The following is a 26,613-nucleotide window of genomic DNA, read 5'->3' as shown; positions in this document are numbered from 1 at the left end:
GTTACCACATTATTATATTCAAAAGACCAGTTTTCTTTTTCTTTTTCTTTTTTTTTTTAAACAGAGTCTAGCTCTGTCACCCAGGCTGGAGTGCAGTGGCATGATCTCAGCTCACTGCAACCTCTGCCTCCCAGATTCAAGCAGTTCTCCTTCCTCAGCCTCCCCAATAGCTGGGATTACAGGTGCCTGCCACTATGCCCAGCTAATTTTTAGTAGAGACGGGGTTTCACTGTGTTGGCCAGGCTGTTCTTGAACTCCTGACCTCATGATCTGCCCACCTCGGCCTCCCACAAGTGCTGGAATTACAAGCGTGAGCCACCACGCCTGTCCTCAAATGAACAGTTTTCAACCAAAAAATCACAAGGCATATGAACAAAAAAGAAATTGTGGCCCATTCCAAGGAAAAAAATAAACTGTCCCTAAAAAAGATCTGATGGCTGGTGTTCTCAAGAAAGACTTTAACATAACTGTCTTCAAGATGCTGAAAGGACTAAAAGGAGGTGTGGAGAATGTCAAGAAAATGATGTATGAAGAAAATAGCAATACCACTAAGGAGATCGGAAACCGAAGAGAAATTCTGGAACTGAAAATTTTAATAACTGAAATGAAAAAAAAAAAATTACTAGAGGGATATTCAAAGGCAAATGTGAACAGGTAGAAGAAAGAATCAGTGAACTTGAAGATAGGATAATTGAAATTATTGTCTCTGAGGAACACAAAAAGATGAAGGTGACAGAGTTGTCAATGAAGAGTCAGGCTCCGTGAAATATTTAAAGAGGTTTATTCCAAACCAAATATGAGTGACCAAGACCTGGAGGCACAGTCTCAAGAGGTACTGAGAATATGTTCCCAATGTCGGGTTACAGCTTGGTTTTTACATGTTTCCGGGAGACATACATCGATCAATACCTGTGCGGTATACATTGGTCAAGAAAGGCAGGACAGGGGCTTATAAGTCATGGATGAATTTAAAGGTTTTCTGATTGGCAATTGGTTGAAAAAGTTAAGTTATTGCCTAAAGACCTGGAATCAATAGAAAGGAGTGTCTGGGTCAGGATAAGGGGTTGTGGATATTAGGGTTCTTATTATGTAGATGAAGCCTCATAGTTGGCCACCCTTAGAGACAATAGATGGCAAATGTTTTCTATTCCTTAAAAGGTGCTAATCGCTCAGTTAATCTCTTCATGATTGAGAGGTCCTGGGAGGGGAAAAGATCTAGTTGTGTTAATAGAGAGTCTGTACAGATGCAGTTGTTCCCGCACAAAAATGACTTTGCAAGCCTTTTCAAAATATGACCAAAAAAAAAAAAAAAAACCCTATATTTTTGGGTAAAATATTTTTATTTCCTTCTTTATCTGTAATGTAATGTACCAGAATCAGGTTGGAAAGTAAACCTGTATAGGCCAGGCCCGGTGGCTCATGCCTGTAATCCCAACACTTTGGTAGGCCAAGTCAAGTGGATCACAAGGTCAGGAGTTCAAGACCAGCCTGGCCAACATAGTGAAATCCCATCTCTACTAAAAATACAAAAAATTAGCCGAGCGTGGTTGTGGGTGCCTGTAATTCTAGCTACTCCGGAGGCTGAGGCAGGAGAATCACTTGAACCCAGGAGGCGGAGGTTGCAGTGAGCTGAGATCGCACCATTGCACTCCAGCCCAGGTGACAGTGTGAGACTCCATCTCAAAAAAAAAAAAAAAAAAAGAAAGAAAAGAAAGAAAAGTAAAAACCAGTTTATATAGAATTAAATAAAACCCCTCTGAGGAAATTTTATGGCTTGTGGGGCGTGATTCCCCTTGCCCCTTAGATAGGAAGAGAGGGTAAGAGAAGAAAAAGATCAGAGTTTAGTCCTAAGAGCTTAAAGGACCTGCGGAACATCATCAGGTGGACCAACATAGGCATTGTGGGAGTGCCAGAGGAGAACAGAGAGAAAAAGGGGTAGAGAGAATATTTGAAAAAATAATAGTTGAAAAGTTCTCTAATTTGATGAAGACATGAATGTGAGCATCCAAGAAGCTCCAAGAACGTCAAATAAGATGAGGTTACGAAGATCCACACCAAGACATTGTACTCAGACTCTCAAAAGCCAGAGATAGAATCTTGAAAGCAGCAAAAGAGAAGTGATTGACATATAAGCAATCCTCAACAAGCTTATCTTTGGATTTCTCATTAGCAACTGTACAAGCCAAAAGGCAGTGGGCCAATATAGTCAAAGTGCTAAAAGAGAAAAAAACTGTCAACCAAGAATCCTATATCCAGCAAAACTTTCATTAAAAAATGGGGAAGATGGCCAGGCGTGGTGGCTCACGCCTGTAATCTCAGCACTTTGGGAGGCCAAGGTGGATGAATCACAAGGTCAGGAGATCGAGACCATCCTGGCTAACATGGTGAAACCCCGTCTCTACTAAAAAAATCCAAAAAAAAAAAAAAAAAAAAAAAAGGAAGAAATTAAGACTTTGCCAGATAAACAAAAGTTGAGGGAGTTCATTACCACTAGACCTCTCCTGCAAGAAATGTTCAGGGGAGTCCTGCAGGGTAAAATGAATACTAGGCAGTAGCTTGAAGCCAAATGAATAAAGATCTCAATAACGGTAAATACATGGGCAATTATAAAAGCTAGTATTATTGTAACCTTGGTTTATAACTCCACATTTTGTTTTCTACATAATTTAAGAGGCTAATGCATTTACAAGAATTATTAGTTTGTTTTAGGGCACACAGTGTATAAAGATATAATTTTTTTAAATCAACAACTGAAAGGGGTAGGAGACGAGCTATTAAATGAGCACAGTTTTTGTATGTTATTGAAGTTAAGCTTGCATAAACCCAAGTTATAGTGTTATAACTTTAGGGTATCAAATGTAATCTCCATGGTACCCACAAAGAAAATAGCTATAGAATATATTTTAAAAGGACACCATAAAGAAATTTCAACATTTCACAACAAAAAATCAACTAAATATATAAATATTTTTTTTTTGCAAGAAATAAGGGACATAAGAGTTGTTAGGCAGGCATATAGAAAACAAATAGCAAAATGACAGAAGTCCCTCCTTATAGTAATTAAATGTAAGCAGGTTAAATATTCTAACTAAAATATAGAGATTGGCAGAATGGGTAAAAAATGATTTAACTATATGCTGTCTTCAAAAGATTCACTTTAGATCCAAAGACAAATAGATTGAAAGTGAAAGGATGGGAAAAGATATTTCACACAAATAGTAACCAGAAGAGAGCAGGGGTGGCTATACTAGTATCAGACAAAATAGATTTTAAAAAAGGTTATAAGAGACAAAGAACAGGGCGTGGGCGCGGTGGCTCACACCTGTAATCCCAGCACTTTGGGAGGCAGAGGCGGGCAGATCACAAGGTCAGGAGTTTGAGACCAGCCTGGCCAACATGGTGAAACCCCATTTCTATTAAAAATACAAAAATTAGCCAGGCGTGGTGGCAGGTGCCTGTAGTCCCAGCTACTCAGGAGGCTGAGGCAGGAGAATCACTTGAACTGGGAGGCAGAGGTTGCAGTGAGTGAAGATGACGCCACTGCACTCCAGCCTGGGTGACAGAGCGGGACTCTGTCTAAAAAAAAAAAAAAAAGACAAAGTTACATATTAATAAGTTTCAATGTGGCAAGAATGTATAATGATTATAAACATTTACGTACCTAATGGCAGACCTCAAAACTATATGAAGCATAAAATGACAGAATTGAAAGGTGAAAGACAGTTTTACAATAATAAATGTCAGTATCACCCTCTCAGTTATCAGAACAAGTAGAGAGAGATAAGTAAGAAATTAGAGGCGAGGACTTAAGACAATAAACCAACTAGATCTGAAAGACATAGAACACTTATCCAACAATAGCAGCATACACATTTTCAAGTGCACATGGAACATTTTCCAGAATACATCATATGTTAGACCACAAATTAAGTCTTGGTAGATTTAAAAAGATAAATATCATGCAATGTGTCATCTCAGACCACAATGGAGGAAGCTGGAAATGCTTAACAAAAGTATGATGTGGCTGGATATGGTGGCTCACGCTTGTAATCCCAGCACTTTGGAGGCTGAGATGGGCAGATAACTTCAGGTCAGGAGTTTGAGACCAGCCTTGCCAACATGGTGAAACCCCGTGTCTACTAAAAATGCGAAAATTAGCTGGGTGTGGTGGTGCATGCCTGTAGTCTCAGCTACTTGGGAGGCTGAGGTGGGAGAGTCGCTTGAACCTGGGAAGTGGACGTTGCAGTGAGCCAAGATCACATCACTGCACTCCAGCCTGGGTGACAGAGTGAGACTCCATCTCAAAAAAAAAAAAAGTATGATGGGAAAAATCAAAAATTTTTGAAAATATAAACAAGACACTCAGAAAAAAGAACAATAGATCAAAAAAAAGAAATCACAAGGAAAATTAGAAAATACCAAGAGATGATTGAAAATGTAAACACAGTATAGCAACTTTTGTGATGCAGCAAAAGCAATGCTAAAGGGGGAGTTTATAGCTACAAATACATGAAAAACTAAGAAAATCTCAAATTAACAACCTAACTTTACAACTTAATGAACTATAAAAAGAAAAACTAAATCCAAAGCTGGCAAAAGGAAGGAAATAATAAAGATTAAAGCCAAGATAAATGAAATAGAAAATAGAAAACGATAGAGAAAATCAATGAAAGCAAAAATTGGTTCTTTGAAAATGTCAAAGCATTATTCACAATATCTTGAATAGGTAAGCAAGCCAAGTGCAGTGTCCATCAACAGGTGAGTGGATAAGCAAAATGTGGCGTATCCATACAATGGGGTAATATTCAGTGTTAAAAAGGAAGGAAATTCCACAATGTGCTACAACATGGATGAACCTTGAGAATGTTCTGCTAAGTAAAATAAGTCAGTCACAAGACAAATATGTATGATTCCACTTTCACGAGTGGTCAAACTCAGAGACACAGAAAGTAGGATGGTGACTGCCAGGAAGTAGAAGGTGGAGGGGAACTGGGAGTTAACATGTAATGCATACAGTTTGTGTTTCAAGATGAAAGAGTTACAGACATGGATGGTGGTGGTATGAATATACTACCACTGAACTGTACACATAAAGATAGTTAAGACGGTAAATTCTACGGATTTTATTTTTATTTAATTATTTTTTTGAGACAGAGTCTCACTCTGTCGCCCAGGCTGGAGTGCAGTGGCGCGATCTCGCTGTAACCTCCGTCTCCCAGGTTCTATGGGATTCTCCTGCCTCAGCCTCCCGAGTAGCTGGGGTTACAGGCGCCGCCCCCACGCCTGGCTAATACTGTATTTTTAGTAGAGACGAGGTTTCACCAGGTTGGACAGGCTGGTCTGGAACTCCTGACCTCAGATGATTCACCCGCCTCGGCCTCTCAAAGTGATGGGATTACAAGTGTGAGCCACCGTGCCCGGCCATTCTATAGTTTATTTTTACCACACACAAAAGAAATTCGCAACAAGCAAAACTTAAGGGTGCAAACGTAGAGAGCAGTGTGAGCTGATTTCAGTCTTTCAAAGCATACAGACTGATAGCATCAGCATTAGAGGTGCGTGCATTTTAATTAGAATTCTGGTAGTAACATTCATAAAACTGAAAACAAAACACTCCGGGAATGGGGACTTTCAGTGGAGGCGGGGTGATGAGAAAAGGAATATTTACTGTCATCCAACAACTTTGTCTTGTACTTTTGTCACAGGTATCACGCCAGTAATATCCCTGAGAATGTATGGGGCAGGTCCGGCTCTTCTTTTCCTAATAAATTCATTCACACAAGAATCAAAAAAGCAAGAAAAGGAAGAGACAGCCGCACGGCGGCGGCAGGCCGGGGCCGTTCCAAGGGCCTGGCGGGAGGCCACGAGCCACACGCGGCAGAACCCTCCCGGAGCCAGCGCCCGGGCGCGCGCGGGAAGCGCAGGCGGAGTGGGCACGTGCGGCACTTCCGGGGCGGGGCGGGCGCGCAGCCCTTCCGAAGGCCCGCGCGAGCCGATAGTTTTGCCCACGCGCTTTTGGCACAGCCGCGCCACGCGATCCGCGATCTGATTGGCCCGCGCGGGAGAGCGCGCGGCGCCAAACTTGCTTCCCGTCAGCCCCCGCCCGTCCCGCGGGAGCGCGCACGCTCGCGCACCCGGATCCCGGCTCTTGCTTCCAGTCGCCATTCGGGAGGCCGCTGCGCTGCAGGGCCTGGCGGAGCCGCCCGCTACCGCGAGCCGGGCCCTCCGCGCGGTTCTTCGCCCACTGGACGCCGCCCGCGGCCGGACCGGTGAGGAGCGAGAGCGAGCGGGGGAGGGGCGTGGTTGGGGCCTGCATCTCTGAGCCCCGTGTCTGCCGCCGACCTGGCGGGGCCGGTCCCGGGAAGCCGCGGGTCCGAGTGAAGGGGGCCTGCGCTGCCTCGCCTCCCACACGGCCCGCGGGAAGGGCCCGCCCCCAGAGGCCGGGGCGGGAGTGCGTCTTTGTGCAGGGAGCGGGGAGGCCCGGTGTCAGTCGCGGCCAAGGCTGGAAACATTGCGTTTGAAACCGTTGGGAAGTTGGGGGCAGCACAACACGAAAGCCATTCTTCCCGTTTTAGCTCTAGACTGTCTTCTTTTCTGTCATTATTACTGTTTTAAAATCCGCTATACAGCCTCCAAAATGGGAGAGGACCTTTGTAAATCATAAACCTGATAACGGGTTAATGTCTAGAATACAAGAAAAGATGCAGCTGACCAACAAAAAGCAACCAGTTCAAGAATGGGCAAGGAATTTGAATAGCGTATTTCTCCAGAGAAGATAGACAAATGACCAATAAGCACGTGCAGTGATGCTCAACATCACTAGCCATTAAGAAAATGCAGATGAAAACCACAGTGAGATACCACTTCACACCAGTTGGGATGGCTATTAACAAAAAATGGGAAATTATGAATGTTGGGGATGTGGAGAAATTGAAGCTCGGGTGCATTGCTGGTGGGAATGTAGGGTGGTGCAGCAGCTATGGAAATTGGTAGTTGTTCCTCAATTCTAGGTTTATACCCCCAAAAAATGACAGCAGGGACTCACATATTTGTTCATAAATGTTCACTGCAGCATTATTCAAAATCCAGATGTCTATCAACATGTGAATGAAAGACAGTCTGTGGTATGTGCATATAATGGACCATAGTTCATCTTTAGAAAGGAATGAAATTCTGATACACGCTACAATATAAACGAGCACATTGAACACATTATGTTGAGTGAAATAGGACACAAAAAAGACATACTGTGTGATTCCCCCTCAGGCATAATTGCGATTAGCAGCAGTGAAAGTGGAGAGAGAGAGTTACTGTTTCATGGGTACAGAGTTTCTGTTTGTAGTGAAGAAGTTCTGGAAGTGGATGGTGGTGATGTTTGCACAACGTTTTAGTACTAAACTAACCAAATTGTGCTTTTAAAAATGATTAAATGGCAAGTTGTTTTCTTTTTTGATTTTTTGAGACGGAGTTTCGCTTTTGTTGCCCAGGCTGGAGTGCAATGGCCTGACCTTGGCTCACTGCAACCTCCCCCTCCTGGGTTCAAGGGATTCTTCTGCCTCAGCCTCCCAAAGTGCTGAAATTACAGGCACCCGCCACCATGCCTGGCTAATTCTGTGTTTTTAGTAGAGACGGGGTTTCTCTGTGTTGGTCAGTCTGGTCTCGAACTCCCAACCTCAGGTGATCCACCCGCCTCGGCCTCCCAAAGTGCTGAAATTACATGCATGAACTACCACGCCTGGCCTAAATGGCAAGTTTTTTGTTCTATTTTACCACTCTTTAAAAAATACACATGAAAAAGCAAAATGACGGAGACAGTAAAAAGATGAGTGGTTGTCGGAAGCACAGGGAGATGTTAAGCAGTGAAATTACTAGTGGTGGATACATGATGCTATGCATTTGCTGAACCCGTAGAACTGCACATCATGAAAAGTGATTCCTTGGTGGGGCGCTGTGGCTCACGCCTGTAATCCCAACACTTTGGGAGGCCGAGGTGGGTAGATGACGAGGTCAAGAGATAGAGACTATCGTGGCTAACATGGTGTAACCCTGTCTCTACTAAAAATACAAAAATTAGCCGGGCGTGGTGGCGCTCGCCTGTAGTACCAGCTACTGGGGAGTCTGAGGCAGGAGAATCGCTTGAACCTGGGAGGTTGAGATTGCAGTGAGCCGAGATTGTGCCACTGCACTCCAGCGTGGCAACAGCACCAGACTCCCTCTCAAAAAAATAAAAAATAAATAAAAAATAATTACTCCTTGTGTAAACTTTAGACTTAATAAATCAATATTAGCTTATCATTATAGCAGATGCCTTACACTGATGCAAGAAGATGTTAATACAGGTTGAGTATCCTTCATTCGAAATGCTTGGAACAGGAAGTGCTTTGAATTTTTTTTTTTTTTTAATAGTTGCATTGTACTTACTGGTTGAACATCCCTAATCTGAAATCTGAAATGCTTCTTTTGGCCCTCAAAAAGTGTTGGATGTTGGAGCATAATCAGATTTCAGATTTTCAGATTAGGGATGCTCAGCGTATATGATAGGGAAAACTGGGGGCAAGAAGATAGGTGGGAATTCTTGTACATACCCTTCAGTTTTTCTTTAAACATAAAACTACTTAAAAAATTAGTTTATTAATTTCTTTCTTTTTTGGGTGGGGGGCGGGTATGGAGTCTTACTCTGTTGCCCAGCTGGAGTGCAGTGGCTCAATCTCGGCTCACTGCAACCTCCATCTCCCAGGTTCAAGCGATTCTCCTGCCTCAGCCTCCCAAGTAACTGGGATTATAGGTGTGTACCACCACACCCAGCTAATCTTTGTGTTTTTAGTACAGACAGGGTTTCACCATGTTGGCCAGGCTGGTCATGAACTCCTGTCCTCAAATGATCCGTCTACCTTAGCCTCCCAAAGTGTTGGGATTACAGGTGTGAGCCACTGCACCTGCCCGGTTTATTAATTTCTTAAAAGGCCAGGCGTGGTGCCTCACACCTGCAATCCCAGCACTGAGAGGCCAAGGCAAGAGGATCACTTGAGGCCAGGAGTTCAAGAGCAGCCTGGACAACATAGTGAGACCTCATCGCTACAGAAAAAAAAAAAAATTAGATGTGGTGGCATGCACCTGTAGTCCAGCTACTTAGGAGGGTGAGGCGGGAGGCTCTCTGGAGCCCAAGAGTATGAGGCTGCAGTGAGTTGTGATTGTGTCACTGCACCAAAACCTTGGGCAACAGAGTGAGACCCTGTCTCTTAAATTAAAAAAAAAAAAAAAAAAAATCCACTAAGATAAAGAACAATGCTAGTGTGTATAGACTAATAGAACCCATTTAGCTTTAAACATGTTCTACATGTTGAATTTTAATTAAAAAAAAACTGTGCATCAGATGTGTTTTAAAAGATGATCAGTGGTGTTGGACTTCAAAGAAGAAATGGAATGGGAAATGGGAAATAGGTATGATACACCATATGGCATAACATTGCATTGGAGAATACTGGGTGACAGACTGGCAGCGCACCAATGATTAGAATTTGGGTTTTTTAGAGACGAGGTGTAATCTGTCTCAAAGACAAAAAGAAATTTTTGTTAATCTGGACAATTCTGAGTTAATTTTTAGTTAGGGTTAGGAGTTCTTAAATTTAGGAAGACATTTTGCTAGAACCTTAAAGCTGGAAGGATGCCCAGCTCTCTAGGCTTTGCCTAAAAGCTGAATTCTGGGACTCAGTTCTGTAACACCTTTGTAGATCGTTCTGCTACTGTGGGAAAGAGACCAGAACTGAGAAAACCAGAATAAACCAGCTGTTTCCTCTGACCTCAGTGTTGTGATCTTTGACAGGTCACTTCTTTCCCTCAGCATCAGTCTTTTCAGTTACGAAATAAAGAGGTAGAACTCAAGTCCTCTGAAGATCCTTCTAGTCCTATGCTGATCATCAGTGTTTTTTTTTTGGTTGGTTTTTTGGTTTTCTTTTTTGAGACAGGGTCTCGCTCTGTCATCTAGGCTGGAGTGTAATGGTGCAGTCTTGGTTCACTGCAACCCCTGCGTCTTAGGCTCAAGCGATTTCTCTTGCCTCAGCCTCCCAAGTAGCTGGGACTACAGGTGCATTCTGCTGCGCTCAGCTAATATTTGTATGTTTTGTAGAGACGGGGTTTCGCCATGTTGCCCAGGGTGTTCTTGAACCCCTGAGCTCAAGGGATCCACCTGCCTCAGCCTCCCAGAGTGCTGGGATTACAGGTGTGCACCACCACACCCGGCCTGATCGTCAGCTTCTAATTATGGAGTACTCCTACCTAACAAAGGAACTCATTCTAGTTCATAATAGAGTAGTTTGTAAACTGTGTTGAGCCACAATTGTTTTCCTGCTAGCTTCTGATTATCACTTCTAGGATAGCTCATATATTATCTATAATGCTTACCCTTTTGAAGTTAAATGTCTGTATTCATAAATGACTTTTTCTTTTTTTTAAAGGGCCATCCGCCATCCTGGTTGCCTTTTTTTTTAATGTTCTCAAGTTTCTTTTTTTTTTTTTTTTTTTTGGGTGAAACAGCATTTATTGAATGTAAAGTACCCCAGCCCCATGGGGAAGAAAATTCCAAGAACGGGGAATCATACAGATTAAATACCCACTGTGCATTCACACTCTCACACACACGCACACACACTACGCACACATCCACGCTCCAACAGTGACAAATCACACGCCTGTTTTCCCCCAGCCCGCGGGACAGCTGGTAGGAGGCGGTTCAGCGGTTCAGAGGTGGGGCTCCAGGATGGGTTCTAATAGCAGCAGCCTTGTCCCTCCCTGCCCCCTGCCCTGCCCCAGGGGTCAAAGGGAGCTGGGCGGGGCGCCTAGGAGGTTGGTGGCAACTCTTCCCCACTCTGCCGCAGACGCTTCTTGGCTCTGATCTCATTCATAGCGTCTTCTTTTTTTTTTTTTTTTTTTTTTGAGACGGAGTCTCGCTCTGTCCTCTGTCGCCCAGGGTGGAGTGCAGTGGCCGGATCTCAGCTCACTGCAAGCTCCGCCTCACGGGTTTACGCCATTCTCCTGCCTCAGCCTCCCGAGTAGCTGGGACTACAGGCGCCCGCCACCTCGCCCAGCTAGTTTTTTGTATTTTTTAGTAGAGACGGGGTTTCACCGTGTTAGCCAGGATAGTCTCGATCTCCTGACCTCATGATCTGCCCGTCTCGGCCTCCCAAAGCGTCTTCAATGGAGCGTGTGTCCCTCTTATTGGCCACGGGCACGCAGCCGTAGGTTTTATTGGCCTGCAGCATGTGGGCTGCGTCTTTCGCTGCTCCCTTGCCAATGAGGTGGCTGTACTTGTCCTTGTAGTCGCTAGCAGGGCTCACCACCACGGGCCCCTGCTGGGCGGCCTCCTCCTCCTGCCTCTGAGCCAGCTCTTTCAGCTTCTGCTTCTCCTCAGCCTTCTGGGGATCCCATTCCTCTCCACGACGGTAGGAGTCTAGCTCTTCATCTGAGGGTGCAAACTCCTTTTTGAAGATCATGACATAGCGACAGTCATCATCTTCCCCAAAGGAGAAGGATGTCAGGCCACCCACTTCCACTACATCATGTAGTATGCTCCTCTCGATCTTGTTCATTGGCTGAAACTTTTTCTTGATCTGCCCACTGTCTTGAATGAAATCTGATACCTCCTTCTCCATCCTTTTACGAAACTCCACTTTCTGTTGTTTCTCTTGCTCTTGTAGTTTCTTCAGGCGGGCAGCCTGTTCTCGGGCCTTGCGCCGAGTCTCCTGGTCACCGAGGCTGGGTGGCTTCTCCATGGAGCTCAGGATGGAGCCCAGTAGGTCCGCCATCTTGGGAGTCAATGTTCTCTAGTTTCTTAGAGACTCTCTTAAAGTGTCCTTCTGCCCAGAGCTGGGGACAGTGATCCACTGGTATGGTGTACTCTGCCCATGCAGAATATGGTATATAATTCTCTATAGTCCTGTATTTATGCACTTGATATGTGGATTCTAAGTGTGTGTTTCATCTTGTTTATTTTGGCCTGTTGTACAGGCTTTAAAAGAGCTACTGAATTCCACTGTATTAGTTTGTGTATATGTAGAAAAAACCTGGACAGAGCTTGATTCTCTGATCAGATACTGATCATTTGTCTGACTTGGGCAAGCTGTTTAATGTCAAGCTTGAGTTTCCTTAACTATTAATTGAAGTTTTAAAGTAGGTGGTCCCTGAGGTCTTCTCCTATCCTCAAACCCTATGACTTTGAGACTAGATGGTAGCTTATGTTTTCCTCTAGTTTTAAAATCCTATGAGTCAAAGATTGAGAGAACATTAGGATTGAACAGAGCACATGCTGTGTGCCAGGGATGTGCAGCGGTTCCAGAGGTGAATAAATGGATAGTCCCTCTTCTCCAGGAGCTGGCAACCTGGTGTTGGTATCAGGCTGTAGTGCCAGAGGGTGACGTATACAGCTGGGGCTTCTAGGAAGATTGGGAGGGAGTGGAAAATTGGCCAGTGCGGTTGATGCATGAATAACAGAGGTTTGAACTTCAACCAAATGCCAGTAAAAAAAGACAGCATTTACAGAATGTGAGACATTTATGTGGAGGGCGGATTTTTCATGGATGGGAATTCCACAAGGCTGACTGTAGGACCTGAGTATGTGTGGATTTTGGCATATGGGAGCGGTCCTGGAACCAATCCTCTGTGTTTACAGGGAGACAGCTGAGTTAAAAAGCCGTCCTGCCTGAAGGGTGAAGGAATTTGCCTGATGGCCAGGCAAGACAGGGAGTGTAAAGGAGAGGAAATAGTTTATACAAAGTCCCAGATGCTGGAATAGTCAGGGAATTACATGTGGGCCAGTATTTTGAGAACACAGTCTGGTCATGGGCCAGACTGTGAAGAGCTTTATATACCATATTCAAATCGTGTAGTGTAGGTGTCTTAGTTGACTTGTAGGAAATGTGAACAGGCAGGTCACATTAGGCTTCTGTTTGGAAGACAGGTTTGCTAGCTGGAAGAAAGGGAGACTAGTGGCAGGAAGTTCAGATGTCAGAATTAAAGCAGTGACGGGGTGGGGGATAGAGAAGGGGTAGATGAATGTGCTGGAGCTAATGAGAAGCACAGTGTGCGCTGTTGTGTAGCTTGTGCACAGCCAGTTTATCACATTCTGTTCTTGTCAGCAGACTCATCTACACCATGATGCTTTATCTTTGAAATGCATGCAAGAAGAGAAGAGGGCAGGGCAATCACTGAAGCAGGTCCATGTGTTCTTCCTTGGCGTCAGGACACCGCCATCCTCCTCCCAGAGTCCTTTCTTTTTGTACCTCTTGGTCCTGTTTGTTGTGGTGTCCCTTCCTCCACTGCCTGTAAATTTGTCACTCTGCTGTGTAATACCGATAACTGACAAAAGTCAGCCATTGTTAGCATCAGTAGTCCCACCAGCAGTCTTCTGAGTGCTTATCAGAGAAGTGAAGTTAGGTTGTGGGTTTGAGAAGGATATGATTACACACGGGCATAATTCCATAGTGGATTATTAAAGAGAAAGTAGACAAGGATGGTGTCAGGAGTGGTATCTACTGTAGTCTTTGGTGTCATTTCATAAAAGTGAGTGTTCAGGCCTGTACAGTGGCTCACGCCTGTAATCTCAGCGCTTTGGGAGGCCGAGGCAGGTGGATCACGAGGTCAGGAGATTGAGACCATCCTGGCTTGGCTAACACAGTGAAACCTCATCTCTAATAAAGATCCAAAAAAATTTGCTGGGTGTGGTGGCGGGCACCTGTAGTCCCATCTGCTCAGGAGGCTGAGGCAGGAGAATGGCGTGAACCCGGGAGGCGGAGCTTGCAGTGAGCCGAGATCGTGCCACTGCACTCCAGCCTGGGCTGGACAGAGCGAGACTCTGTCTCAAAAAAAGAAAAGTAAGTTTTCAGGCTTAGTGGATTGGACTCCTCTCACTGTTAGGGCAGGATGGTGAGAGAAATACACAGAATTCCATTACAGGGGACACACACGATCACAGATACAGTTTTGATCACTTTTGTTTTTTTTTCCAGGTTCAACTTCTTGTCTTGTTCTTCTTCTTATACTATAGGCTGTTTCCTGTGGTTTAGTCAAAAAGCCATGTAGAATGCCTGCCTTTTGAAGACCAATTTTAAGGTGTCTAGTAATACAGCAGGTAAGTCTAGTAGGGAAAGCATGCTTGGGAGAATATTTTATGAGGAGAAAATAAAAAAAAAATACTTGGAGTTCTTGAGGAAAATCTTTAAAAGTATACACGACCTTATGGATATAACGTGTGATGTGCGCTAGATATACATAATTTGGGATATGAGAAGTGAATTCTGTAGCATTCTCTTTAGATTTAAGTATGAGATTGGCCTGAAGAGCTGATGGTAGGCAGCGGGAAGGAGTGGGCTGGCTGGGAGGGATGGGGAATGGTAGGTGAGTCTGACTCAAACCCAGCACACCTGAGCTCTTAGTCTCTGTTGTAATTACAATATGTAATATAGTGCTCTGTAATGTTAGCTTGGCTGTTCATTATTGCCAGTTATAGCTGCATGGGGTTATTGAGACTTACCCTCCGGTTTCCCTGAAAGTCTTCTAGTTTTATTTAACAATGGGCTCTGAGACGGATGGTTAACCCATTATTTCTACATGTATTCAATTACGTTTGTAAGTTAAAGATCATTTTTAGAGATTTTTCTTCAGTACTGAATTACTTATTTTTCTTTTTTTACAGTCCTAGTCCTAAAAACAATATTCTAAAATACAGAATAACCGCTGGGCAACGCAGAAAGAGTAAATAGTTTCCGAAGAAAAGTATTTATTTCCTCAAATACCTGTCACCTTTTTAGCTTTAGACCAAAAAATAAAGAAGGCAAATGATATACCATGGATAAAAGTGTTAGGAAACAGTATTGTCAGTGATAACATCTTTAAAAACAAGTTATCAAAGTTAGAAATATTATACTTTTTTTTTTTTTTGAGACGCAGTCTCGCTCCATCACCAGGCTAGAGTGCAGTGGCATAATCTCAGTTCACTGCAACCTCCAACTCCCTGGTTCAAGCGATTCTCCTGCTTCAGCCTCCCAAGTACCTGGGACTACAGGCACACACCACCATGCCTGGCTAATGTTTGTATTTTTAGTAGAGACGGGGTTTCACCATGTTGGCCACGATGGTCTTGATCTCCCGACCTTGTGATCCACCCACCCAGCCTCCCAAGTGCTGAGATTACAGGCGTGAGCCACTGCCCCCAGCCTATACATTTTTTTAAATTAATGGTTTTGTAATTAATAAAGGGAGAGCCTGAGTTTCTAATCTGTACCATTCTTTGAGAAGCAGTAAATATCATTACCATCAATAAGGGAAAGTGTTCAGTCTTTCTCATGAAGAGAAGCACATTAACACAGTAGTGAAATACTGGCTTTCACCTAGGTTGTAGCAAGGATTAGGAATTTATAGGAAATTGTCTCTCATATATACACTGTTGTTATGCAGTAATATAAGTTTTTGAAAGTTTGGTAAAATGTATCAATTTTAAACACAAATGGCTAAGTAATCCATTTCTAGGAATTTTCCTTGCAGAAATAGCCTCACATGCAACGATAAGTACAAGGAAAGTCAGTGCTTACTCCATATGTAAAAATGTCTTAGAGATAAATTCTAAATGAGAGTAAGTTGCCAGATAATATGTTTAATATCCCATTTATGTAACATGGGTGTTAATCAATATATGCCTAGGACATTTCTTCCAGGACACATGAGTACACTGGCTACCCCTGCGGACTGACACTCCGTATCTTGTACTGTGTGAATGTGGTTTTTTTTTTTTTTTTAATATTTTAAGTTCTAGGGTACATGTGCACAACGTGCAGGTTTGTTACATGTATGTACATGTGCCATGTTGGTGTGCTGCACCCATTAACTCGTCATTTACATTAGGTGTATCTCCTAATGCTATCCCTCCCCCTTCTCCCCTCTCGCCTCCCCACAGTAGGCCCCGGTGTGTGATGTTCCCGTTCCTGTGTCCAAGTGATCTCATTGTTCAATTCCCACCTATGAGTGAGAACATGTGGTGTTTAGTTTTCTGTTCTTGCGATAGTTTGCTGAGAATGATGGTTTCCAGCTGCATCCGTGTCCCTACAAAGGACACGAACTCATCCTTTTTTATGGCTGCATAGTATTCCATGGTGTATATGTGCCACATTTTCTAAATCCAGTCTGTCACTGATGGACATTTGGGTTGATTCCAAGTCTTTGCCGTTGTGAATAGTGCCGCAGTAAATATACGTGTGCATGTGTCTTTATAGCAGCATGATTTATAATCCTTTGGGTATATACCCAGTAATGGGATGGCTGGGTCAAATGGTATTTCTAGTTCTAGATCCTTGAGGAATCGCCACACTGTGTTCCACAATGGTTGAACTAGTTTACAGTCCCACCAACAGTGTAAAAGTGTTCCTATTTCTCCACATCCTCTCCAGCACCTGTTGTTTCCTGACTTTTTAATGATTGCCATTCTAACTGGTGTGAGATGGTATCTCATTGTGGTTTGGATTTGCATTTCTCTGATGGCCAGTGATGATGAGCATTTTTTCATGTGTCTGTTGGCTGTATGAATGTCTTCTTTTGAGAAGTGTCTGTTCATGTCCTTTGCCCACTTTTTGATGGGGTTGTTTTTTTCTTGTAAATTTGTTTGAGTTCTTTGTAGGTTCTGGATGTTAGCCCTTTGTCAGATGAGTAGATTGCAAAAATTTTCTCCCATTCTGTAGGTTGCCTGCTCACTCTTATGGTAGTTTCTTTTGCTGTGCAGAAGCTCTTTAGTTTAATTAGATCCCATTTGTCAATTTTGGCTTTTGTTGCCATTGCTTTTGGCACTTTAGACATGAAGTCCTTGCCCATGCCTATGTCCTGAATGGTATTACCTAGGTTTTCTTCTAGGGTTTGTATGGTTTTAGGTCTAACATTTAAGTCTGTAATCCATCTTGAATTAGTTTTCGTATAAGGAGTAAGGAAAGGATCCAGTTTCAGCTTTCTACTTATGGCTAGCTAATTTTCCCAGCACCATTTATTAAATAGGGAATCCTTTCCCCATTTCTTGTTTTTCTCAGGTTTGTCACAGATCAGATGGCTGTAGATGTGTGGTATTATTTCTGAGGGCTCTGTTCTGTTCCATGTGAATGTGTTATTAACTGTGAGCTTCTATTCCTTTTACTACTTAAGAAGACTGGTTTACAATTTTTTTTAATTCATATTTTCCGGCAACTGTGTTCCAGCTGCCGGGATGTCCTCTGATTTGCCCTTTGCTTGGTATGCACCTTCACATCATTCAGGATCTCTGCTGGAATGTCCCATGCATAGAGGTCTTTTCCAACAGCCTCTCTACATCACTCTCCACCTTATTTTCCCAACTCATGAACGCGATATAGCAAAGCTCTGCTTTAAACCTAGGTGCCTAGAAAATTATAGGACACAAAGTTATTTATTTATTAAATGAATTAATAAAATACTATATTGGGTTAGATTAAACATTGCAAAATATGTTGACATGAAATCAAGCCAGCATCATATTTTAAAGTCATCTTTTTATAGCTAGATTTAATTTATTAAGTGCTTTCTGCAAAAGGGTTAGTCTCTTGTTCATCCTTAAATAGCCAAGGTTTAATTTTGATATTCACTCGTCTTTGTGTACTGAGGACTTGTTTACTGGAGTTTGAGAGTCAAAGTATAAAGCACAGCAACAGCTAATTCTAGAGTCAGGCTCAGATCACTGATAGTCCTATAACCTGGACCAGAGAAAGTCATGTAACTTCTCTGAACCTGTTTCTTCATCTGTAAGTGTAAATAATGGTTGAGTCATATCATTAGGATTAAATGAGATGATATATGTGAAACTCCTAGCAGAGTGCCTGGGACTGTTCTCTATCTCCTTTTCTTCAAATTCTCCCTAGAGATATTACCAAATAAAGCACGCATTCTTCTAGACTTAAGATTATGCAGTTATAGAATGGACTGACAGTATTTTATTCAGAATTACAGTGCATGAAAATAATTTATTCCTACTTTATTGCAGCAGTATTGAAAGTTTTTAAAGAATATAACCGTGTGTGTTGGTAACAGAAAGAAGAATGGAAGTATTCCAGGAACTTCGTAAACCATCAGCACGTTTGGAGTGTGACCATTGCAGTTTCAGAGGCACAGACTATGAAAATGTACAGATCCATATGGGTACTATCCATCCAGAATTTTGTGATGAAATGGATGCTGGTGGGCTAGGCAAAATGATATTTTACCAGAAAAGTGCAAAGCTATTTCACTGCCATAAATGCTTCTTCACCAGCAAGATGTACTCTAACGTATATTATCACATCACATCCAAACATGCATCCCCAGACAAATGGAATGATAAACCAAAAACTCAGTTGAACAAAGAAACAGATCCTATGAAAAGCCCTCCTCTTCCTGAACACCAGAAAATACCCTGCAATTCTGCAGAACCCAAACCCATACCTGCCCTTTCAATGGAAACACAGAAACTTGGTTCAGTTTTGTCTCCAGAATCACCAAAACCTACTCCTCTTACTCCCCTGGAGCCTCAGAAACCTGGCTCTGTTGTTTCTCCTGAGCTTCAGACACCTTCTCTTCCTTCTCCTGAACCTTCAAAACCTGCCTCTGTTTCTTCTCCTGAACCTCCAAAACCAGTCCCTGTTTGTGAATCTCAGAAACCTGCCCCTGTTCCTTCTCCAGAACCACAGAAACTTGCCCCTGTATCTCCTGAGCCCGTAAAGGCTACTCTTCCTAATCCCAAACCCCAGAAGCACTCTCATTTCCCAGAAACACTGGGCCCACCTTCAGGCTCATCTCCAGAGTCACCAGTTCTAGCTGCTTCCCCAGAACCTTGGGGACCATCCCCAGCTGCATCTCCAGAATCTCGGAAATCAGCCCGGACTACCTCCCCTGAGCCAAGGAAGCCATCCCCTTCAGGGTCTCCTGAACCTTGGAAGCCATTCCCTGCTGTCTCCCCAGAGCCTAGGAGACCAGCCCCTGCTGTGTCACCAGGCTCTTGGAAGCCAGGGCCACCTGGGTCCCCTAGGCCTTGGAAATCCAGTCCTTCAGCGTCATCAGGACCTTGGAAGCCAGCTAAACCTGCTCCATCTGTGTCTCCTGGACCTTGGAAACCAATTCCTTCTATATCTCCTGGACCTTGGAAACCAACTCCATCTGTGTCTTCTGCATCCTGGAAATCTTCATCGGTCTCACCCAGCTCCTGGAAGTCCCCCCCTGCGTCTCCTGAGTCGTGGAAGTCTGGCCCACCAGAACTCCGAAAGACAGCCCCCACGTTGTCTCCTGAACATTGGAAGGCAGTGCCCCCAGTGTCTCCAGAGCTTCGCAAACCCGGCCCACCACTATCCCCAGAGATCCGCAGTCCAGCAGGATCTCCAGAGCTCAGAAAACCCTCAGGGTCACCAGACCTTTGGAAGCTTTCTCCTGATCAGCGGAAAACTTCTCCTGCTTCACTTGATTTCCCTGAGTCCCAGAAGAGTTCCCGTGGCGGTTCTCCTGATCTCTGGAAGTCTTCCTTTTTTATTGAGCCTCAGAAACCTGTCTTCCCTGAGACCCGAAAACCAGGTTCTTCTGGGCCGTCTGAGTCCCCCAAAGCAGCCTCAGATATCTGGAAGCCTGTTCTGTCTGTCGACACTGAGCCTAGAAAACCTGCCCTGTTTCCCGAGCCTGCCAAAACAGCCCCTCCTGCTTCTCCAGAACCACGCAAACGTGCCCTCTTTCCAGAGCCCCGGAAGCATGCCCTTTTCCCTGAACTCCCCAAATCTGCTCTATTCTCAGAATCACAGAAGGCTGTTGAGCTTGGTGATGAACTACAAATAGATGCCATAGACGATCAAAAATGTGATATTTTGGTTCAGGAAGAACTTCTAGCTTCACCTAAGAAACTTTTGGAAGATACTTTATTTCCTTCCTCAAAGAAGCTCAAGAAAGACAACCAAGAGAGCTCAGATGCTGAGCTTAGTAGTAGTGAGTACATAAAAACAGATTTGGATGCGGTGGATGTTAAGGGCCAGGAATCAAGCAGTGATCAAGAGCAGGTTGATGTGGAATCCATTGATTTTAGCAAAGAGAACAAAATGGACATGACTAGTCCAGAGCAGTCTAGAAATGTGCTACAGTTTACTGAAGAAAAAGAAGCTTTTATCTCTGAAGAGGAGATTGCAAAATATATGAAGCGTGGAAAAGGAAAGTATTATTGCAAAATTTGTTGCTGTCGTGCTATGAAAAAAGGTGCTGTTTTGCATCATTTGGTGAATAAGCATAATGTTCATAGCCCTTACAAATGCACAATTTGTGGAAAGGCTTTTCTTTTGGAATCTCTCCTGAAAAATCATGTAGCAGCCCATGGGCAAAGTTTACTTAAATGTCCACGTTGTAATTTTGAATCCAATTTCCCACGAGGTTTTAAGAAACATTTAACTCATTGTCAAAGCCGGCATAATGAAGAGGCAAATAAAAAGCTAATGGAAGCTCTTGAACCGCCACTGGAGGAGCAGCAAATTTGATAGCTCAGTATGAATATTTGTTCTACAAAGGTGTTCGCTGAAACCATTCTTTGTAAGTATAGCTTATCAGATAGCCTAGTTGGATCAGTAGATGGCGTGTGGTGTACCGTGTTTCACTGTCTCAGTTGTGTTACTAAGAATGAGCATTTGATTTTTTTTTTTTCTGGTCTCTGTCTATGTGGCTGTCTTGTAAGTCAATAAATTTCTATATAGTCCAGATGGATTAAACTTCTCATTTCTTTTAAATATGTATGAATAATAAAACAAGGAAGTAGGCATTCCATTTAATAATCAAGAGCAAGTTGTACTCAAAGCATTCAGTTAAAGTATATCTGTGTGTGGAACTAATTTCAGACAATAGAAAATATTCGTTGAAATGTTTAAGAATTAGGCATGAAAAATAAATTTGAGAAATTTTGTTTCCTTATATGTATTTTTAAATCATAAGAGTTATTTTCTATCTGATGTAAAATTAGTTTATAAATCTTAATCAGCTTCTAGTTGTTTATTATTAGCTTTTATGTCATGAAATGTTGGAGTCTCAGGGTTGCTGATTTTCTGCTAATGAGAAAAATTAAAATAGTTTGCAGCCTTCTCCCACAGGAGACAAGTGAACGATAAGTGTGATTTTAGATCTTTTTTGTCCATAGTTGTTTTCAGTGGAGTCTTCCATTGTGTATCTTACCCTAAGATCTGGTTCTTCCCTCCCCATCCCCATCCCCATCCCCCACCCGCCAGCTCACACTAATAGATGATTCTTAATTGCCAAATGTGTTAGAGTTTGTATGTCCTACTCCTGGGCCTTACATGTCGCCTGTTGGGGCTTAAGACCAGGTTAATAAGTAGGAACTGAAAGTCTTCCAGATTCACAGTAGAAAATTTTATAGACATTTCTGTTAAATATATCGATTTTATGTTTTTCAGTTCTGTTACTGTAAATACCTTGTACCTGTTTATGGATTATTTTATTCTAAAGTATTTTGTCAAATGTGTATCAAGCAAATTAAAAAAGAAAGGCTTTCGTGTCAGCAGCATTTTCATGTGTGTTTTCTTTTGTGTAATTCGCATTGTATGATATACAATTCCATTATTTCCATGTTTTCAGCATAGGAGTTTTCTTATCTGGAGCAGCATTTTCTTAGCTGTGTTTTCTCCCAAGTTCTGTGGTCAGGTAAGTTAGGGGAATGCTTGTATAGGGAGGACTCCATGTGAAAAATCTCATCCTTTCATATGAAAGGTTTTTTAATCCCAGTGGTTGCCTATCCTGCCTGCCTCTAAACAGTGTGAGGCATTTAATCTCAAAGGATTCTGATGTGTAGCCAGGATTGAGATGCTGTACTGGGTTTAATTTAGCTATTCCCAGACATTTTTTTAACAATGAACAGTTTTATCCTAGTTCCCCACCGGCTGGCTTCCCTATTAATATGCCCGTTGGGATATCTTAACAATATTTAGTGTTGTGGTTTGGCTCTGAGTCAAATCTCTCTCTCATTTTTTTTTGAGAGACCGATCCTTGCTCTGTCACCCAGGTTGCCCTGCAGTGGTGTGATTTTAGCTCACTGCAACCTCCGCCTCTCAGGTTCAAGGGAGTCTCCTGCCTCAGCCTCCTGAGTAGCTGGGACTACAGGTGCGTGCCACCATGTCTGACTAATTTTTGTAGTTTAATAGAGATGCGGTTTTGCCATGTTGGCCAGGCTGGTCTCGAGCTCCTGGGCTCAAGTGATCCACCTGCCTCAGCTTCCCAAAGTGCTGGGGTTACAGCTGTGCGCCACCACACCCGACCCCCACCCAAATCTCATGCTGAATTGTAATCCCCAGTGTTGGAGGAGGGGCCAGCCTGGTGATAAATGATTGGATCATGGGGACGGACTTCCTCTTGGTGTTCTCGTGATAGTGTGTGAGTTATTTAAAAGTGTTTGGCACCTTCCCCTTCGCTCTCTTCCTCCTGCTCCAGCCCTGTTGGATATGCTAGCTTCCCCTTCGCCTTCTGCCGTGATTGTAAGTTTCCTGAGTCTCCCCGCCTCCTGCTGCAGCCATGTTTCCTCCACAGCGTGTGGAACCATTAGCTAATTAAACCTCTTTTCTTTATAAATTACCCGGTCTGAGGTAGTTCTTTGTAGCAGTGTGAGAACAGACTAATACATTTAGATAATACCAAGTAAGGTCTTAGAAGCCTCAAATCTGTTAACTTTGGTGAACACAGCACTGAGTAGCTGCTGCTATCAATTTACATGGCACCTTGAGAACGAGCTTCCAGATGAGTTCCCTTGTAGGCAGTGATGCCAACAAGTAGGACATGTAAGATTTCTTGCTTATACTAGTAGTCCTTTTCTTGTCCGTACTGACTGACTGAAATTGTTTTTGAGAAACTAAAAGGGTCTGCATTACCTAGAAACTCCACTGGCTCCTGCACCCTGAGACCAACCCTGTTAGACAGATTCTTTCCTAAGACTTCACCCTGTCTGGTGCAAACCTGGCAGTTCATCCTAGACCTTTGCTCCAGGTGGCACCAAGTAAGTCACATGAGTTGCCATCTGAAGTGGGGTTTTTTATAATAGTGCCACAGGATAAGGGCTGACTTCCCGGTAAGTGGTAGTGATGCATGTGTAGTTTTGGCCTGAGGTGTATTTGGCTAAACCCCTGTGTTCTTGGTTTACCTCAGTGTGGCTTCCACTCTTTTTCTTTTTCTTTTTTTTTTTTTTTTTTGGAGACTGAGTTTTTTTCTTGTTGCCCAGGCTGGAGTGCAGTGGTGTGATCTCAGCTCACCGCAAACCGCCTCCCGGGTTCAAGTGATTCTCCTGCCTCAGCCTCCCAAGTAGCTGGGATTACAGGTGCCCAGCACCACGCTCAGCTAAATTTTTGTATTTTCAGTAGAGACGGGGTTTTACCATGTTGGCCAGGCTGGTCTCGAACTCCTGACCTCAGGTGATCCACCCACCTTGGCTTCCCAAATTGGAGGATGGAGACATATTTAAAAGCACAAAGGAGGCACCCTATCCTTGGTAGCAATTATTATTCTAACCTTGTTAGTCCCCTTCCGATTCAATATATACCATTCACTAGTTTGTTTAAATAATTTGTGAACCAGTTTATATTTTCAAGTTGCCATGTGTTTTAGGGTTCTCCAGAGAGTCAGAACCAATAGGAGATATATAGATATAGATATGGTGTAGAATGGTAACCAGCATTCTACTCTGTTTTTTTATTTTTTTATTTTTTGAGACGGAGTCTGTCTCTGTGGCCCAGGCTGGAGTGCAGTGGCGCAATCTCGGCTCACTGCAAGCTCCGCCTCCCGGGTTCACACCATTCTCCTGTCTCAGCCTCCTGAGTAGCTGGGACTACAGGCGCCCGCCACCACGCCCGGCTAATTTTTTTGTATTTTTAGTAGAGACGGGGTTTCACCGTGGTCTCGATCTCCTTACTCTGTTTTTATGAGTCTGACTTTTCTAGATTCCACATACAAGTGAGATTATGCAGTATTTATCTTTCTGCGTCTGGTTTGTTTTACTTAATGTCCTCCAAATTCATGTTGCCATACGTGACAGGATTTTCTTCTTTTCAGACTGAATAGTATTTCATTGTGTGTGTGTATATGTATACATACAATTTACTGAGCAGGGAGATCTGCAGACTCTCTTGGCTCCCAGAATGCTAGGGTCAGGCTTGCAGTCTTAAACAGGAAATTGGTGAACTCTTTGGAGAGGATCTGCAGATACTAACAGTTTTAGGGTTTCCTCAGGTCCAGGAGTGCCAGGCTCCTGTGGACTCTTCCTTTGGGGAAGCAAAGGAAGACTCCATGTGTGCACACAGAATGCATTAATTATACTTTCTTATTTTCTGTTTTCTTGATGCTCTGGCATCTGGGGTTTACTGGGAAAACAATGCCTTATCCAGGGCCACGCAATTAAACTACCAATCCAGAACCCATACTCGTAACCACCTACTGTATCTGTATATATATTATCTTCTTATATATACACACACACACTACATTTTCTTTATCATTCATTCATTGATGGACACGGGTAGATTCCATGCTTTGGTTATTTTGAGTAATGCTGCAATGAACATGGGAATGCAGCTATTTCTTTGGGATCCCGATTTCATTTTTCTGTGGATAAACATCCAGAAATGAGATAGCTCTTCATTACACTCCGTGAAAGGCCCTAAAAGCTACCATGCCCCTAGGTGAAATTACCGGATTAGTGAAAATAAGCTCTATCTCTCCACCCAAAGTTCTCTTCCCATGCTCTTAGCACTCCTGGCCCTAGTGCCAAGGGTTTTCTGTAGCTCCAGCTGTTTGCATGCTCTATTAGCATTAGAAAATTATTTCTTTCATCAGGAAAGCCACGCTCAGGCTGTTGCAAATCACCCACTTTGAACAGGCCTGTAACAAGCCTAGACTAGATACAAGTAATAAGAGGCAGGGTTGGGCGCGGTAGCTCAAGCCTGTAATCCCAGCACTCTGGGAGGCCAAGGCGGGTAGATCACGAGGTCTGGAGTTCAAGACCAGCTTGGCCAATATGGCGAAACCCCGTCTCTACTGAAAATACAAAAACTAGCTGGGTGTGGTGGTGCGCACCTGTAGTCCCAGCTACTCGGGAGGCTGAGACAGGAGACTCGCTTGAACCCGGGGGGTGGAGGTTGCAATGAGCCGAGATTGTGCCACTGCACTCCAGCCTGGGCGACAGAGCAAGACTCTGTCTAAATAAATAAATAAATAAATGCAGGTAAAATAATTAAGCAGTAAACACAGTTGGCACTGGTCATCCAGAGGACTGTGACTTCCCTGAGGAGGACGTGTGAGGAAACCAGGTAATAAACGACCCGAAGACATCAAGGAGTTGAAGTGACCCCATTATTCATTATTCGTTAATCTGTTCTCCAGCCAAGACGGGTTAGTGCCTCCCACTTCCATGGAGATAGCCGACTGCATAAAGACAGGCTGTGTGGGGTGGGATTTCAAGGACTCTCAGCACTCTTATATTTGCTACTTTACTGACTTGGATACAGGCAATAAGGTCTCCATTTGACTTGCGTGGGGCTGAGGCACTCTGATATTCACAAATACAAGTATACTACTGGGTACAGTGGACCCGGTGGGCATTCTGATGTGGTTAAATTTCTGTTGGTAGATGGCTATGAATAACAGAGCGACTGTCTGCTCTGGCTTGCCTATGACTGTCCCAGCAGCTTGGGATGACTGGTCACCCAGAACACAGCCATTCTTAGAGCACAGGGTGCCCCCAACATCACTGTGTTTGCAGGTGCCAACCTTTGATCCCTACAGCTGTCTTTTTTTTTCTTCTTCTCCGAGATGGAGTGTAGCTCTGTCGCCCAGGCTGGAATCTGGAGTGCAGTGGTGCAATCTCAGCTCACTGCAAGCTCCGCCTCCCAGGTTCACGCCTTTCTCCTGCCTCAGCTCCTGAGCAGCTGGGACTGCAGGTGCCCGCCACCACACCCAGCTAAATTTTTTGTGTTTTTAAAATAGAGACGGTTTCACCGTGTTAGTCAGGATGGTTTCGATCTCCTGACCTCATAATCCGCCTGCCTCGGCCTCCCAAAGTGCTGGGATTACAGGCGTGAGCCGCCGCGCCTGGCCCAGCTGTCATTCTTGAGATGGCATCTTCCTTTCAGTCTCACCTTTCCTGGCACCAGACCCAGCAGAAGGCAAAACAACAGGAAGCAGCCCACGGCTTTTTCTATTGAGCTTTGTTTTTGAGCCTGAGGCCCCAGAGCCTGCATCTGGAACCTTCTAACTGCAGAGGCTGCTCCCAGGGGTCTGCAGAAGGGTTGGCATCTCTCCCCGTGGTCTGTGTCATGGGCCCCACCGACATAGTCTCCAAGGTCTCACCGGCAGGTCTTTAGGGTTAACTCTAAATTCAGGAAGCTCCCTACACACAACGTAGGTTCCTGAATGTTGTCTTCTAATCTAGCTTCAAAATCTTCACCTACATATGGGGTGCACATTTGTTTTTTTTTTTGTTTTTGTTTTTTTTTGAGACGGAGTCTCGCTCTCTGTCGCCCAGGCTGGAGCGCAGTGGCCGGATCTCAGCTCACTGCAAGCTCCGCCTCCCAGGTTCACGCCATTCTC

The 26,613-nt window shown here is 43.8% G+C and overlaps 1 protein-coding gene and 1 pseudogene across 9 annotated transcripts; one reads left to right on the top strand and one right to left on the bottom strand.

Annotated features, from left to right (window-relative positions):
- Positions 1-5,960: 5,960 nt before the first annotated feature.
- On the top strand, positions 5,961-21,547 carry CHAMP1 (chromosome alignment maintaining phosphoprotein 1). Of its 8 annotated transcripts, none has more exons than XM_023217723.1 (3): positions 5,961-6,269; positions 14,001-14,122; positions 18,023-21,547. In XM_023217723.1, the coding sequence occupies exon 3, from the start codon at positions 18,078-18,080 to the stop codon at positions 20,517-20,519; it is 2,442 nt and encodes an 813-aa protein (XP_023073491.1). In that variant the 5' UTR covers positions 5,961-6,269; positions 14,001-14,122; positions 18,023-18,077; the 3' UTR covers positions 20,520-21,547. The 8 variants fall into 8 exon arrangements, with proteins under 8 accessions (XP_023073491.1, XP_023073497.1, XP_023073496.1 ...); XM_023217729.2 differs by having other exon boundaries at positions 6,085-6,269; positions 14,039-14,122; positions 18,070-21,547; XM_023217728.2 differs by having other exon boundaries at positions 6,085-6,269; positions 14,039-14,122; positions 18,026-21,547.
- LOC111546356 lies at positions 10,522-11,805 on the bottom strand (annotated as a pseudogene). Its single transcript, XR_004228686.1, has 2 exons — positions 11,177-11,805; positions 10,522-10,906 (listed from the first exon to the last, which is right to left on the bottom strand). The product of XR_004228686.1 is annotated as a sperm-associated antigen 7-like (transcript).
- Positions 21,548-26,613: the final 5,066 nt, after the last annotated feature.

This window comes from Piliocolobus tephrosceles, chromosome X (assembly GCF_002776525.5).
Source record: "Piliocolobus tephrosceles isolate RC106 chromosome X, ASM277652v3, whole genome shotgun sequence".
Taxonomy (NCBI): Eukaryota; Metazoa; Chordata; class Mammalia; order Primates; family Cercopithecidae; genus Piliocolobus; species Piliocolobus tephrosceles.
This window is presented reverse-complemented; position numbering and strand designations above follow the sequence as displayed.